This window comes from Pelophylax lessonae, assembly GCF_965119305.1.
Source record: "Pelophylax lessonae genome assembly, chromosome: 1".
Lineage (NCBI taxonomy): Eukaryota > Metazoa > Chordata > Amphibia > Anura > Ranidae > Pelophylax > Pelophylax lessonae.
Window position 1 is genome coordinate 388,992,307 of NC_138768.1, and position 17,306 is coordinate 389,009,612.

Genomic DNA, 17,306 nt, shown 5'->3' on the forward strand with positions numbered 1-17,306 from the left:
ACGTAGCCTTGTGTTTATATTGTTCAGCCCCCCCATGGAACAAAGTACATATAGTACTTTGTCCCAGGTTGGTAGATGCTTCCTAAATCTAGTTATGATGTTGATTTGTCCCCCCCCCCCCCTCCCTGCATGGCAAATCTGACAATAGCTTGGAAGGAGATGGATCCATCATAACTGCAACTTGTCTTGGTTCAGAGCACTTTCCCCAGGCAAGCTGTGGCAGGAGTAATGCAGAGAAACTAGAGAGGCTGACAACCACCCACCCCCACCCCTGCATTCCTTTTGTGTAAGGGAAACTGTTCTGAAACTTAGACAAGCTGCAGTTATGATGGATCTGTCTCCTTTCAAGCTGTTGTCAGATTTGCTGTGCAGGAAGGGGAGGCGGACAGGTCAGACTTCCTACCCATAGGAAGCACCTAGCTGCATGGAACAAAGTACTACCTATACATTATGTTGGGTAGATTTGAAAAAAATAAAAGATAGATAGATAGATAGATAGATAGATAGATAGATAGATAGATAGATAGATAGATAGATAGATAGATAGATAGATAGATAGATAGATAGATAGATAGATAGATAGATAGATAGATAGATAGATAGATAGATAGATAGATAGATAGATAGATAGATAGATAGATAGATAGATAGATAGTAATTATAGTTCTTTGAGTATTGCTTCACAAATATAACAGCAAGGGAAAGGAATGGAAATAATAATATAAATACATAATAAATAAAAAATATACATTAACACTTCGACAAACACAAACTGACACACAGCAGATGTAGATAATAAGTTCCAAACATATTTGCTAACGGTGCAAAGAGAACTGAGGCAGAGGTCCTGACACATTAACCACTTCTAGACCGGAAGATTATCCCCCTTAATGACCGGGCTATTTTTTGTGATTCGGCACTGCGTTACTTTAACGACAATTGCGCGGTCGTGTGACGCTGTACCCAAATAAGATTGGTGTCCTTTTTTTTCCCACAACCCAGTAAGAATTGAAGTAAGAATAAGGATGACAATCTTCAGAAATCATATCAAGGCAACTCCCATTTTTCTCTTCTAACACATTCTTTATTAGCCTAAAGTTTTTGTAAACCCTAACTGAATAACAATTAGTTTGCTAAAGCATTGTGTATCATAAATAATGGCGTTGTTTTTTTTTTATTATTAATAAAATGCTGTTTCCACATTTTTTTACATCCTGTGTTGCATATCATCATTGCTAATATCCTGTAGCCTTTTGAAGCCATTTTGGGGTTGAGTTACTAAAATCTGGTGCAGCTCTGCACAGAAGCCAATCAGCTTCCAGGTTTTTTTTTTGTGTGTCAAAGCCTAATTGAACAAGTTGAAGTTAGAAGCTGGTTGGCTACCATGCAAAGCTGCATCAGATTTTACACTGTCCAGTTTTAGTAAATCAACCCCTTTCTGTCTGCCTACATGCACTCCAGCATCTACTCTACATTAATTCTCAGGGCTGATTTTCTGGTAGTTACAACAGTGGGCCCACCCTGTGTTCTTACAGCTGCTTGCAGTCTCCATTGGTAGAGACAGACTGACAACACAGGAGCACAATCCCAATACCTAGTTCTGTCACTGTATAAAAGGAAGTGTCTGCACAAGGACCTTCATGGAAGAATAACGTAATGTTATTTCACTGAACTGCAGATTTAAAAATATAAAAGTGTGCTTTTGAAATTAATTTAACATGGTAAAGCTTATATGTGATTGTAGTGTGTGAGCTTATATTAACTTTATTTTTTTTTTTTTAAATATACCTCTAATGAAAAACACAAAACTATTTTGAAATAAAATATAGCAGTTTTGTATTGTTATTAGTCTCTAAAACAATGGAATTGTATACATTGTGTATTTGCTAACAGTGCATAGAGAACTGAGGCAGGGGTAACCACTCTTGGACCGGAAGATTTTCCCTCTTAATGACTAGGCCATTTTTTGCGATTCGGCACTGCGTTACTTTAACGGACAATTGCACTGTCCTTTTTTTCCCACAAATAGAGCTTTCTTTTGGTGGTATTTGAAAACCTGTGCGATTTTTATTTTTTGCGCTATAAACAAAAAAAGAGCGACAATTCTGAAAAAAATATATATATATTTTTGACTTTCTGCTATATAACATTCCTCCAAAAAAATAAAAAAATCAAATTTTTTCATCATTTTAGGCCAATTTGTATTCTGCTACATACTATTGGTAAAAAAAAATCCCAATAAGCGTATTTTGATTGGTTTGCGCAAAAGTTATCGCGTCTACAAACTAGGGGAAAGATTTATGTCATTTTTATTTTTTATTTTTTTTGTTTACTAGTAATGGCGGTGATCTACGGTTTTTAGTGGGACTGTGTGATTGCGGCAGACAGATCAGACCCCTAACTGACATTTTTGACACTTTTAGGATGACCAGTGACATTACTACAGTAATCTGTGCTAAAAATATGCACCGTTGCTGTACTAATGACACTGGCAGGGAGGGGGTTAACCCAGGGGCGATCAAAGGGTTAAATGTGAGCCTAGGGGGTGTTTTCTAACTGTGAGGGGGGTGGGCTTGTGAAATCATCACAGAGACCCGTGATCCTAAATAGGAGGAACACAGGAGCTCTGTGTTGATAGCTGAGAGAACAACGGTCTCTCTTCACGGGGAGCGATCGCAGGTGGCGGACGGCAATCGCGGCCACTGGCCCCGTGGATCGGCTTCCCCACTGGCGTGCCCCCAGGATCGCTCCCGCAAACCGCTGTATAGATAGTCCATCTTGGTGTATAAAGTAGAACATACATGAAACAATGTCCTTAGGGTGGTCCTTGATGCTTATGCAATCAGTGCAATAGCAAATGACCCATAAAAACGGGTGCATAATAATATTCATGAAGAGAAGAGACAGAAGATAATTAGACATAGAAAAATGTAGGAACAGAAGAGAAAAGGCAGGAGAAAGAGATAGTATAAGAAATAGTAGTGAGTTCTCTTGATATTAAAAAAAAAAAAAACACATGAAAAATTAAACTTATAGTTTAAGCCTGTTACTCAGCTTCTCCAAAGAGGAATAGGGGCACCCAGATGTACCAAAGGGTGGTACATTTTTACCATTTTTCAAGCAAAATTAAATAGAATTTAAATAGAATTTTCAGTTTGTGGTGCCCAGATACAGTTAAGTTCTGCTTTAAACATTTTTAAAAATATGTCAAGAGTTAAACATTTAGGCCTCATCCACAAAGACATCAGGTATTTGCTTAACCTTGAAACTTATCCAATGCCAGTCCCCACTCTCTAAGGCTTAATGCACACAGACAATAAGATGCTGAAAACATGCTGTGCTTAAAATAGTGGACATTTTCCCACACCTAGGAAGCCACAGGTGGTGCTAAGAGCCTGTCATACAAGTGAATGGCTGTACCATATTCTGTCCATCAGCATTTACCCTCGCATGCACACATTTTGGAAACACATCAAATGTATGTGTGTGGGTAAAAGCTGTTGCACAGAGGTATTCATGTGTATGGCAGACTGTATGCGCACCTGTGACTGTCTGGTCATGGGAAAACAAATCAAATCTTATGGGCAGAATATTTTCAGCCTCTTGTTCTTGGAAATCCTTAGTATACAAATAAAACATAACGTTCAGAATGTGTTTGTGTTGCTTTGATGCACTTCATGTTGGTTTTTATTTTGCCAATAGCATCTGGCAGGTGTAAGCAACTTGCACAGCTAAGAAACTCGTAATTTGTTCAAAAATGTTTTTGTTTGCAATTAATTTTTTTTCAAAAAAGCTTTTTAACAAAGCTATAATTGACACTTTACAATTGCTCCTAAGCACATTGTTTTTTTTTTTTTTTTTTTGCCATCTGTGTCTCATTGGGGAGATTTCCCTTCATTTTCTGTCCCATGGCCAAAAAGGAAATTAAAGGAAATCACTGCAAATGAAGGGAATCCCTTGGGGACCCCCAGGTCACCAGAACTACTGCTCCAATTGGGAGACTTCCCCTCTATTACTGTTTTAGGCTCGGGTCACACTATTGCGATGCGGGAAGGCTGCGAATTCGCAGCCTTTTCCCGCATCGCACACGCACCCCCGGCAGTTCACACTGCCATATGCGATACGCTGGGGGTGTCAATGTAATCTTAACGACACCCCCAGTTTGATCGCATATCGCAGTGCGATCGTGCAGTTCGCACAGGATGGGATCGCACAAGTGTGAACCGCTGTGCGATCCGATCCTGATGCGGCTGCAAAAATGCCTCCTGTGCGTGTTTGCACCGGGTGCGATGCGAATTTAGCCATACAAACTGTATGGCTAAACTCGCACCGCACAGCTGATCGCATGTAATGTCGGAGCAGTGCGCTCCGACATTACATGCGAACCCGGCACTCGCATGAGTGTGAACCGGGTCTTAGGGACAACCCAAAATATGGGATTTTCTTCTACTTTCACTTTTGATGATAAAGGTAAACAGGACAGATAGAGAGGGTGAATGTCCCTATACGAGTGGCAGAGATAACAATAAAAACCTAACAGTTGTTTAAATCCCTCTCCACTCTGTCCAAATCTAGAAAAAAAAAAGTGTTGCCTTTAGTTACAGTATACTTTAACCTTGGTTGTATACATTAGTCCGTGGGCATGTTCCCAATTCAAGGAAAAGTGATTTTAGCAGAAAGCAGAGCAGCTTTTGTTAATGGCCTCTTTGAGGAATGAGGAGGAGCATGGCTAGGAACAGTTGTAAGAAAACAGAGAATTCTGGGAAAGGTCTGACATTAGTGAGATCTAATACAATTTGGGGGATTATCTTTGATATGTTGAAGGATGTCTTAAAGGAAACGTGATGAGAAAAATGCAGTCGATGATTTTCTTTTTTTTCAAATGCTGTTTGCCCGATTGCCTGCTGCCTCAGGCTGCTTTTCTGACCAGGTATTGGAGCTAAAGCCAGTAAAACCAGGCATGTAGAATTTTCAGAAATGGCAACTGGCATTTGTTCCTCACCACAAGTTTCCTTTAGCCAAGAGGGCAACAGTGGAGTAGGTATAGCATAGGAGAGGGGGTTGCAGGCATGTTGGTTAGAGTAAGTACCGGGTCACACTTGTGCGATGCGGGAAGGCTGCGAATTCGCAGCCTGTTCCCGCATCGCAAACACACATCTGGCAGTTCACACTGCCATATGCGATATGGCAGTGTGAATGGGGTGTCAATGAAATGTTAACGACACCCCCAGTTTGATCGCATATCGCAGTGTCAATGAAATGTTAACGACACCCCCAGTTTGATGGCATATCGCAGTGCGATCTTTACAGTTCGCACAGGATCGGATCGCACAAGTGTGAACCACTGTGCGATCCGATCCTGATGCGGCTGAAAAAATGCCTCATGTGCAACTTTTGTGCGGGTGCAGTGCGAATTTAGCCATACAAAGTGTATGGCTGAATTCGCACTGCACATCCGATCGCATGTAATGAAGGAGCAGTGCGCTCCGATATTACATGCGATCGCCGCACACGCGGAAGTGGGAACCGGCACTCAGGGAGGATGAGCTTTAGCGGTACTGGGTCTGGGTGGCACTTCCTACCTATGGCCATGAGGTATGGAATGATGGAATGACAGCAAGAGGGGTGGCATGCAGGCATGAAGTGGGGGGGGGGGGGGATGTGCCCAGGCTTAGAGAGAGAGGTTGTTCAGGTATGATTGGTAAAGAGGGAGGAAGCAGCCATGAATGTAAGGAGAGGGATGGGGGTGTGCAGGTGCAGTGTTAAGAGGAGCGTGTTTTTTGCAAGTATTATGTGAGAGATTGACATTGCTGAGAGGAGGGGTAAAGATGCAGTGGTTATAGATGGGTGGTGAGGGGAAGGATGATTGATGGGGGGCATGAAGGTGTAGGTGGCGGAGCTGTTACTTCTGCAGGCATGGAGTGATAAGCAATATGCTTTCCTCTACTTCCCTATCTCTCAGTGCTACGGCCTTCTTCTCAATCTTCTATCCCTTCCTCTTTCTCTCTACTCCCACTCCCATCTCTTCCCACTACTTCTTTCACTCTACTCCTTTCTCCTCTTTCTCTTCTGCTGCCTTCCTCTAGCTGCCGTCTTCTATCTGTACTCTCTTCTCTCTCTATACTCCTCTTTTCTCCACTTTCTTGTAACTGCCTCTATTACTGGACTTTTTACTGTCTCCTTAGCTCCACTCCTACTTCCATCTCTCACTCGTTCTGTTTCCACATATGCGGCAAATAGTAAGCATTGGGAGCGTGAGATGGAGTTTTACTTCCATGCTCTTGAAAGGCTGCCAGCAATATGGCAGTGAAAATCTTACCCAAGTGTGGTAGTGGCTACCCAACACTCTCATGCTGTGCATGCACAGGAATTTCTCACCATATTGCTGGCGACCCCATGTGTGGGCACAAAGGGATTTCTGCTACACAGGCACAAACATTTGATATCTCTTACCAACAACCTTTCTGCTTAATCTTTATTTTTATTATGTACATGCATTCTAAATTTTCAACCCGAAACTAAATGGGGAGTTCCTGTATCCTTCTCATAATATAACTATAGGATAATATTTTTTCCCCCAAAAATTCCAGGTGTTAAATGTGCAATAAACTTTTTTTCCATTGATGAATGAACTGATAACTTTAAATTGAAACCTACTGCATAAGGTAAGTGATAATGCAGCTCTATGTACTAGGGTCATAGTAACATATTGATATGGTAAAGGTAAAGAGAGCTTCAAAACCCTGGGACTCAAATCTCTAACTCAAAACTTAACTGAGGAAGCTGAAGATAGAAGCTAATTGTTTACCATACACAGCTGTTTCAGATTCACTTTGCTCCAGTTTAATAAATGTACCCAATAGATTTACCAGTTTCTTAAAATGTATCTAAATCCAAGAATAAAATATAGATGGCTGTGTTAGTTTTCTATTTCAGGCTTTTTTTTTTTTCACCTCGTGATCCTGCCAGGAACACACATCTTGTCAGAAGGTCACAACGCTCACTCACTGTAATCTATCTATTAAGTAATGTTGTTACCCTAGGGCAGGAAGTATGTCAGGATTATCTTTCACTCTGCGTCTCTATAACATAGGGAAACATTAAAAAAGAAAAAAAAAAACTAGTTGCATAGTTACCTGACTAAGAGAGAGCAAAAAAGAGAGCTTATTGTAGGGTTTACATACATTTTATACCATATACCTATATCATTATTAAAGAATTCTATGTATTATTAACAAGTATTTAGCTATTTAGGTTTTCTTTATTCAGTGCATGTAACCTTACTCTAAAGCTTTTAACCTTATTAGATATGATGGATTACATTTGTTCTTTAATGAGCAGTGGTGTCTGTGGGTACTCCCACTAAGGATTATTTGACAGATGTGCTTACATCTGTTATGGTTTATAAGGTAATTAAGAAGCTGAAAGTGTTCATTTACATTGCGTAACTCATTGGGGAACATTGCTGTATTACACTTCAGGTTGTGTATGGGTATATACTTCTATGACAAAGCCAGAAGGGCAATTTGTTTACAAAGCGTGGTGGAATTTTTAAATTAAAATCATTAGAAAACATTGGTTTATATATTTTGTATAATGTACAATGCTCAAAGCGTGGTCAACTGAGATAAAAAATGTACAAGTCTATAAAGATGTTACTAATAACCTTTGCATTATTAAAGAAAGAATATACTACTAATTCATATACACTTAGATTTTTGTGTCATGTGACTTATATTAATATATACTGTATAGAGTACCAATGTGTTCCATTGCTCTTTACAGAGTAAACTGTGCTTAATTAACTATTCTTAATCTTACTCCTTTTAAGTTTATTTTCTAAGATCTGTACAAAAAAAACATATAATAACTCATATTCTGCAGTCAGTCTAAGCATGAGCCAATTATTCTACTAGCAATGCTTACCACACACAGTAGATATGAGTATGTAAAAATCGACAAAGTTAGGCTACTCTGTAGTGTAAAGGTCTATATAAACATTCCCCTCAGCTTATTCCCAACCAGGTAGCCCTTCAAACTACATAGTTGTTAACTACTCAGTTGTTGTTAAATATTTGTGCAAATGACAAATTGAAAACTGTGTGTGTTCAGTCTAAAGAGGACCTGGACCATGGAAGCTGAGCCTAATGAATGAAGGTAAAGAAGTGTTTAGGACATAGGAGTTGAGGTGCTACTGGCACTGGTGGCTAAGAAACATTAAGCAGCTTAGATAAAAGTAGGATACTAGCTGGACCAAAGCTTGCCAGATGTGTCCACTATAGGAATGAGCTCCCTGTTTGGACCAAACTTTGCTTGTTCAGGCATTTGTCCGGACTTATGACTTTCAGCCTATTTGGCAGGATTTGAACATCATACTGTGTATAAAAAGTGGGTTTTCTCCTGCTACTATGCAGTATTTGGTAGCTTCTTTCTTTTTCTGTCATTGACTGTTAAGGAAGCAACACCCCGCACCATGTTAAGGGCATGTGGCCTGGTAAAGTTAAGCAAAAGCAAAGCATACTTGCCTTTGCACAATTTTATTCCCTTGATTTTTGCATGTGGTTCCCCTTTAAACACTGTCTAAATCTAGACTAGAGCTGAAGGACCGGGTATGAATTATGGCGGAATCCCTATGCCATTTTCTGTGTGGGGGTCGCCCATTAACATCTATATCAGATCTTCATCTAGGATAAGGGTCTGGTATATATAAATGGAATCCCAGATCGTTCAATTTACAAACATAATGAAGCAACTAGGAGCTGTCATTTTTGCAGGTAATTTAAACACATTTTTTTCTTTGTAAATGTCAGTTTTACCATGGTAGGTTGTACACACAGATGTGCCACTTCCCAGGCCTCACCCAGGTGTGTTCTTTAACCACTTGTGGACCAGCTGCCGTAGTTTTATGACGGCAGGTCGGCCCTGTCCCCCAAAACAACGTACCAGTACGTCACTTTGCAGGACCGCTTATTCACCACAGGGAAGCCATACAGCGGGTCCAGTGGCCGCGATTGCTGCTGGGCACCCGTGATTGCTCCCCATGGAGACAGAACGGTGGCCTGTGGTTGTAAACACAGCAGACCTCTGTTCTGTCAGTTATGAACATAGGGGTCCTGTGTTCCCCTTATTTAGAAACACAGGTCTCTGTGTTCATTCAGCAAGCCCATCCCCCCCCACAGTTAGAAAGCACCTCCTAGGGATACATTTAACCCTTTGATCACCTCTAGTGGGAACCCCTTCCCTGCCAGTGTCATTAGTACAGTAACAGTGCATATTTTTAGCACTGGTAGTCACTGGTCCCCCCAAAAGTGTCAAAAATGTAAGTTAGATGTCCGATCTGTCCACCGCAATGTTGCAGTCCAGCTAAAAATCAATGATTGCCACCGTTATTAGTAAAAAATAATAATAATAATAATAAATAAAAATTACATAAATCTTTCCCCTAGTTTGTAGACGCAATAACTTTTGCGCAAACCAGTCATGATACACTTATTGGGATTTTGTTTTACTAAAAATATGTAGCAGAATAAAAATTGATCAAAATGATGAAAAAATGTGTTTTTAAATTTTTTTTATATTGGGAATGTTTTATAGTAGAAAGTAACTAGTTTTTTATTTATAGGGTAAAAAATAAAAATCGCACAGAATACCACCAAAAGAAAGCTCTATTTGTGGGAAAAAAGGACATCTATTCTATTAGGGAACAGCATCGCACAACCGCGCAATTGTCAGTTAAAGTAACGCAGTGCCGCATCGCAGAAAAATGGCCTAGTCATTACGGGAGTAAATCCTTCCGGTCCAGAGGTGGCTACCCACCAAACAAATATTTTAACATTTTTTTGCCTTCTCCAGGGCAGTGCCCACACCCCAACCAATGTATTTGTATTTGTTAAAAATAAGTATATATGTATATTACTTATGTTTAACATTTGGATCTATTTAACTTTAAACGGGTTCGTTGGCATCCAAACTTTAATAATATTCACTGAACCTGCCTTCAACTGAACCCAGGTACATTCAGCTAATCACTAGTCCCCATATTTGAATAGATGATGGTCCACTCACAGAGTTGCCAGGTCACTTCATTATTCAGAATCAAGCCAGCAGCTCACTAATTTATTGGCAATCAGTAAAATCAAGCAAATAACTCACTAAATGACTGTCAGCCAAAGCTTTGACACATTTTACACCTTTAAGTGTTTAATCATAAATATCAGTGACCTGACAACTCTTTGGGTGGTCCATCTATAGAAATAGAACACAAAAATAAGTTTAACTCTGAATCTGTGCGACTAATACTGTAGATCCAGTTGCACATTTAGCCATTATGGTATTAGAAATTATTTCTGTAGCTCTGTATTTTGTTAAATGAATAGCAGTGGTAGAATGTGTATTTATATGGCACTCAGGACACCCTTCTTCTCTATACAACCTAATTTTCAGTAAAAATAATGAAATTTAATTATTAATAATTACATTTAACAATAATAACATTTGCCTTTATCTAGATGAGAAATGCTCCTTACATTGATGCTAACTGTAGTGTCTTACTACACCTTTGCTCAGGATATTGTCCGCCTTACTTTGGAGATTAGTGAAAGAAGTATCACCTTACACTTGTGGTAGTGACTGATATAATGGTGCCTAGCAAGAATAAAAAATGTTCTCTTACATTGGTGGTTAGCAGAAGGAAATACAGTGCCTTGCGAAAGCATTCACCCCCTTGAACTTTGCGACCTTTTGCCACATTTCAGGCTTCAAACATAAAGATATAAAACTGAATTTTTTTGTGAAGAATCAACAAGTGGGACATAATCATGAAGTGGAAGGAAATTTATTGGATATTTCAAACTTTTTTAACAAATAAAAAAATGAAAAATTGGGAGTGCAAAATTATTCAGCCCCCTTAAGTTAATACTTTGTAGCGCCACCTTTTGCTGTGATTACAGCTGTATGTCGCTTGGGGTATGTCTCTATCAGTTTTGCACATCGAGAGACTGACATTTTTGCCCATTCCTCCTTGCAAAACAGCTCGAGCTCAGTGAGGTTAAATGGAGAGCGTTTGTGAACAGCAGTTTTCAATTCTTTCCACAGATTCTCAATTGGATTCAGGTCTGGACTTTGACTTGGCCATTCTAACACCTGGATATGTTTATTTGTGAACCATTCCATTGTAGATTTTGCTTTATGTTTTGGATCATTGTCTTGTTGGAAGACAAATCTCCGTCCCAGTCTCAGGTCTTTTGCAGACTTCATCATGTTTTCTTCCAGAATGGTCCTGTATTTGGCTCCATCCATCTCCCCCATCAATTTAAAGCATCTTCCCTGCCCCTGCTGAAGAAAAGCAGGCCCAAACCATGATGCTGCCACCACCATGTTTCACAGTGGGGATGGTGTGTTCAGGGTGATGAGCTGTGTTGCTTTTACGCCAAACATAACGTTTTGCATTTTTGCCAAAAATTTCGATTTTGGTTTCATCTGACCAGAGCACCTTCTTCCACATGTTTGGTGTGTCTCCCAGGTGGCTTGTGGCAAACTTTAAAAGACACTTTTTATGGATATCTTTAAGAAATGGCTTTCTTCTTGCCACTCTTCCATAAAGGCCAGATTTGTGCAGTATACGAGTGATTGTTGTCCTATGGAAAGAGTCTCCCACCTCAGCTGTAGATCTCTGCAGTTCATCCAGAGTGATCATGGGCCTCTTGGCTGCATCTCTGATCAGTCTTCTCCTTGTATGAGCTGAAAGTTTAGAGGGACGGCCAGGTCTTCATAGATTTGCAGTGGTCTGATTCTTCTTCAATTTCAATATTATCGCTTGCACGGTGCTCCTTGGGATGTTTAAAGCTTGGGAAATCTTTTTGTATCCAAATCCGGCTTTAAACTTCTCCACAACAGTATCTTGGACCTGCCTGTTGTGTTCCTTGTTCTTCATGATGCTCTCTGCACTTTAAACAGACCTCTGAGACTATCACAGTGCAGGTGCATTTATACAGAGACTTGATTACACACTGTGGATTCTATTTATCATCATTAGTCATTGGATCATTCAGAGATCCTCACTGAACTTCTGAAGAGAGTTTGCTGCACTGAAAGTAAAGGGGCTGAATCATTTTGCACGCCCAATTTTTCAGTTTTTTATTTGTTAACAAAGTTTGAAATATCCAATAAATTTCGTTCGACTTCATGATTGTGTCCCACTTGTTGTTGATTCTTCACAAAAAATTTCAGTTTTATATCTTTATGTTTGAAGCCTGAAATGTGGCAAAAGGTCGCAAAGTTCAAGGGGGCCGAATACTTTCGCAAGGCACTGTATGTCTTATTGTATTGGTGGTTAGCGGGAGTAGAAATTCCCTCCTACATTGATGGTCATAGCAAGAAAGAATAATCGTCTTACATTGGTGGTCAGTGGAGGAATGCCTTCTTACATCAGTAGTCACTAGAAAGAATACCTAATTTCTTTGATGGTCAGTGGGATTAGTGTATATTACATTGGGAATAGGAAGAAGAATGGCCTCGTGCATTGGTGGATATTGGAAAGACCATTAAAGATCTGGAGAATGGGAGGAAATTTTTCCACTAGCCCCATTCTGTTGGCTCCTTCTATCAACACCAGTGCCAGACCTAGTCAGACACCATTAGTCAGGAGATCAATCACCATCTCATTGCCTGAGTAGCAGAAATAGGAAACTCATTGGTAATGAAAGAGGTATGATAAAAAACAAACATAAAAAATTGATATTCATGTTCAAAATTAACATTGCATATTTTGTAAACAGTAGCTAATGTGTAACATTTAACCAGTTGCGGACCGACCACTGTAGATATACTGCACCTAGTACGTGATCTGACACTTCTGGGTCTGGGGCACACATGGGTGCTGCTGCCGGCCAATTTCCACTGTGATTATAAACAGCAGAAGCTGATGGGCTGATGAAGAGGACCCAATCTCCACCGGCACCTGCCGATGCTTCAGTACAGAGTGAGAATGGAGATCAGAATGCTACAGAAGGCATGGATCCTGTGTTTCTGCAAAGCAGGGGCATCGATACAGGCCTTCCCCTAGTACAAGCACCTCCCCCATAGCAAGAAAACACCAGCTAGGCACACAGTTAACTCTGATGTTAATCCCTTCCCTGCCAGTGTCATTAGTACAGTGACAGTGCATTTTTTTAGTACTGATCATTGTATTAGTGTTACTGGTCCAAAAAAGTGTCAAAAGTGTCAGTTAGTGGGGGGGGGGGGAGGGGGCATGTCCGGATGTGAGCTGAGGCAGACGTATTTGCAAGGAGCTCTGATCATCCTGACTCAATCCTCTGCCATTCTTCCTAGAATCAGCCTGGTGAGCCTGCATATCCACCCTACAAGTTCCCTACTTCAGCCCCCATCAATATTTCTGCGCCTGGACAGCTTAAGGCTGCTGGTCCCAATCCTCTGTCATCCTTGGTGGAATCAGCCTGCTGAGTCTGCATACCTACCCTACCTGCAAGGCCAGACTGGGGAAAAAAAACAGCTCTGGAAATAATTTCATACCAACCCCATAGCATTATTATACCAGCCCAACAGCATAACTTCATTATTTTCTTGTTCATAAAAGGGAAAACCATGCATTTTAAAGCACATTTGAAGTATGTATTATACATATATAGATACAACAGATATAAAAGCATATACAGTAGGGCTTTATAAGCGCAAATTCTGGTTAAAAGTGGTAAAAGTGCGAACATGGTACAGGGGATGGTCAGAGGCTGTGCAGACATGGTACAGGAGGAAATGTCAGAGGCTGCAGACATGGTACAGGAGGACATGTCAGAGGCTACAGACATGGTACAGGAGAACATGTCAGAGGCTGCGGACATGGTACAGGAGGACATGTCAGAGGCTGTGCGGACATGGTACAGGAGATGTCAGAGGCTGCGGACATGGTACAGGAGGACATGTCAGAGGCTGTGGACATGGTACAGGAGGACATGTCAGAGGCTTCTGACATGGTACAAGAGGACATGTCAGAGGCTGCTGACATGGAACAAGAGGACATGTCAAATACTGCAGACACAGTACAGGAGGAGATGGTCAAAGACTGCGGACACGGTAAAGGAGAAAATGGTCAGAGGCTGCGGACACGGTACAGAAGGAGATGGAGAAGGTCAGAGGCTGTGGACATGGTACATGAGGACATGTCCGAGGCTGTGGACATGGTAAGGAAGAGATGTCAAATGCTGCAGACATGGTACAGGTGATGCAGAGGCTACGAACATGGTACAGGAGATGCAGAGACTGCAGACAAGGTACAGGAGGAGGCAGCGGGCATGCTACAGGAGATGCATGGGCTGTGGGCATGGTACAGGAGTTGCAGGGGATGTGGACATGGTACAGGAGGAGGCAGCGACCTTTGGTACAGGAGATGCAGATGCTGCAGACAAGGTACAGGAGGAGGCAGCAGGCATGTTACAGGAGATGCAGGGGCTGCGGGCATGGTATAGGAGATGCAGGGGATGTGGACATGGTACAGGAGATGCAGAGGCTGTGGGCATGGATCAAGGAAGAGCAGGGGCTGCAGACATGGTACAGGAGGAGGCAGCAGACATGGTACAGGAGATGCAAGGGCTGCAGGCATGGTACAGGAGATGCAGAGGCTGCGGGCATGTTACAGGAGATGCAACGGCTGCTGGTATGGTACAGGAGATGCAGAGGCTGCGGGCATGGTACAGGAGATGCAAAGGCAGTGGGCACGGTACAGGAGGAAGCAGAGGCTGTGGACAAGGTATAGGAGGAGGCGGCGGGCATGGTACAGAAGATGCAGGGGCTGCGGACATGGTAGAGGAGATGCAGGGGCTGCAGGCATGGTGCAGGAGATGCAGGGGCTGTGGGCATGGTACAGGAGATGCAGGGGCTGTGGACATGGTACAGGAGATGGCAGGGGCTGTGGACATGGTACAGGAGGAGGCAGCGGGCTTGGTACAGGAGGAGGCAGCGGGCATTGTATAGGAGATGCAGGGGCAGTGGGCATGGTACAGGAGATGCAGGGGCTGCAGACATGGCACGGGAGGAGGCAGCGGGCATTGTACAGGAGATGCAGGGGCTGCGGAATGGTACAGGAGATGCAGAGGGGTCTTACCGGGCTGTGATGAGGCCCGGCACCATTATGTCACTGCACATGCGCCCACCTGCCTGAGAATGGCTGAGCTTGTACGGGCTTTCCCCAGCTGCAGTGGCGCATGTGCAGTTGATATGTCAGCCTGGGCCCGGCTGCAGCCATATTTTTTATAGGCACTGCTGCCCTCAAAGCAGCCCCTGGGCAATCAACTGTGCGGGCCTACCAGGAGATTTCCAGGTATCCCGGTAAGCCAGTCTGGCCCTACCTACCTGTTCCCTCACATCCCCTGCTTCAACCCACTGTCAAAATTTCTGCCCTCGGCCGGCCGGTTCAGCTGCAGTAATCCAGCTGCCATTTTGAGGCCTACTCTATTCTCTGCACCACATCAACTCTGCTTTGGTTCTATCCCATGCTACCAGAATTTCATTCCTTACCAGACCCTGGTCTTTGTGCTACTAAAGAAATCAGATAGAAACCACAAACACTTATCGTTTTTTTACTAAATATATGTAGCGGAATACATATTGCCCTAAATTGATAAAGAAATTAATTTTTTTTTATTGGATGTGTTTTTATACAGTAGCAGAAAGTAAAAAAGTTTTTTTAATTGTAAGTCTTTTTTATGTTTATCACACAAAAAAATAAAAACTGCAGAGGTGATCAAATACCAACAAAACAAATCTCTATTTTTGGGAAAATAAGGACATAACTTTTATTTGGGTACAACGTCGCAGTTAAAGTAACGCAGTGCCGGAACGCAAAAAATGGCCTGGTCATGAAGGCGGTAAATCTTCCGGAGGGCAAGTGGTTAACTGATAAACCTTAATTTCATTATAGGAGAGTTGTAATAGTCAAGAGTTGTGAGCAAGACAGTGAAGCTGGTGAAACAATTAATGTGGAATCCAATGACAATACAGTAACAGGAGTAGAAGGAACAATTAGTGGGTAAGTAGTTAAAAACACACCACATTATTGTTGTTTACATTTAATACTCATAAACTAAATGCAATTTCACCCAAAAGCACTTCACACATTCTCTACCTCTGTTTCCTTCTCTCTTTTCACTCTCCTATTTTAACTCTTGCTTTTTTGTTTCTTAAAAACTCTAGATAACAATGAAAAGGTAGAAAAATGTTTAGCACAATATAGCTATCCATTTTCTCTACTGGTGAATGTCAAGTATGTGCTTCTTACTGCTACAATGCTTGTGATTTAGCCCCTTTGACCCCTGTAATTTGTGGTCGATTTAGTTCTAATGTTTTTCTCCACTTTTTCCATGGAAAAAACGTAATAACCTAAAAAAGCCAGCTTCAATCTGCTGTGGGCTAAAATTATACCTCTCCATGTGGCCTTACTAAAAATATGTCCACCAGAATCATGGTTTAAAGGATACATATACATCAAATTCATTTTATTTTATGAAAATATTACTTTTGCCTTAATCTGTGTAAAACCTAAAATGATATTGTGCATTTTATTATTTACAGTAAATAAATTAACAGTAAATAAATGTTTTTTGTTGTAGATCGCCTAGTCAAATTGCAGGGGACTGCAGCAGACCCAGCGAGCATCAGGAAGCTCATCAACAAAGAGGGGACATGCCAGGCAGGATGTCAGACAATAAATCTACAACCGTTTAACAAAAAATATAGCAGTATATGATTAACCATACAAAACACAATACATTCTGTTGCACTTCTTTTTTTTTTTTTTTTATTTGATTGTTAATTTATGTTCACTTGCAGTCATTTAGAATTGTTATTTTCCCTGTGTCTATATGATAGAGTTAACCACTTAAGCCCCGGAAGATTTTACCCCCTTCCTGACCAGGCCCTATTTTGCGATTCGGCACTGTGTGACTTTAACGGACAATTGCGCGGTCCTGCGACGCTGTATGTAAACAAATTTGACGTCCTTTTTTTCCCACAAACAGAGCTTTCTTTTGGTAGTATTTGATCACCTGTGCGATTTTTTGATCATGCGCTATAAACAAAAAAATTTTGCAAAAATAACAATATTTTTCACATTTTTTTATATGAAATTCCCCCAATTAGGCCAATTTGTTTTCTGCTACATATGTTTGGTAAAAAAAATTGCAATAAGCGTATTTTGATTGGTTTGCGCAAAAGTTATTGCGTTTACTAACTAAGGGAAAGATTTATGTCATTTTTATTGTTTTTTTTAACGAGTAATGGCGGCGATCTGCGATTTT

At 41.2% G+C, this 17,306-nt stretch overlaps 1 protein-coding gene across 1 annotated transcript in view; it reads left to right on the forward strand.

Annotated features, from left to right (window-relative positions):
- The window catches only part of LOC309544428 (uncharacterized protein), a gene marked incomplete at both ends in the record, with an annotated part of 80,667 nt that extends 63,933 nt beyond the window's left edge, over positions 1-16,734 (forward strand). Inside the window, 2 exons of the mRNA XM_082243341.1 lie at positions 15,932-16,039; positions 16,620-16,734. Of these exons, the coding sequence (XP_082099467.1) occupies positions 15,932-16,039; positions 16,620-16,734 (223 nt within the window). The remainder of the gene's footprint in view (positions 1-15,931; positions 16,040-16,619) is intronic.
- Positions 16,735-17,306: the final 572 nt, after the last annotated feature.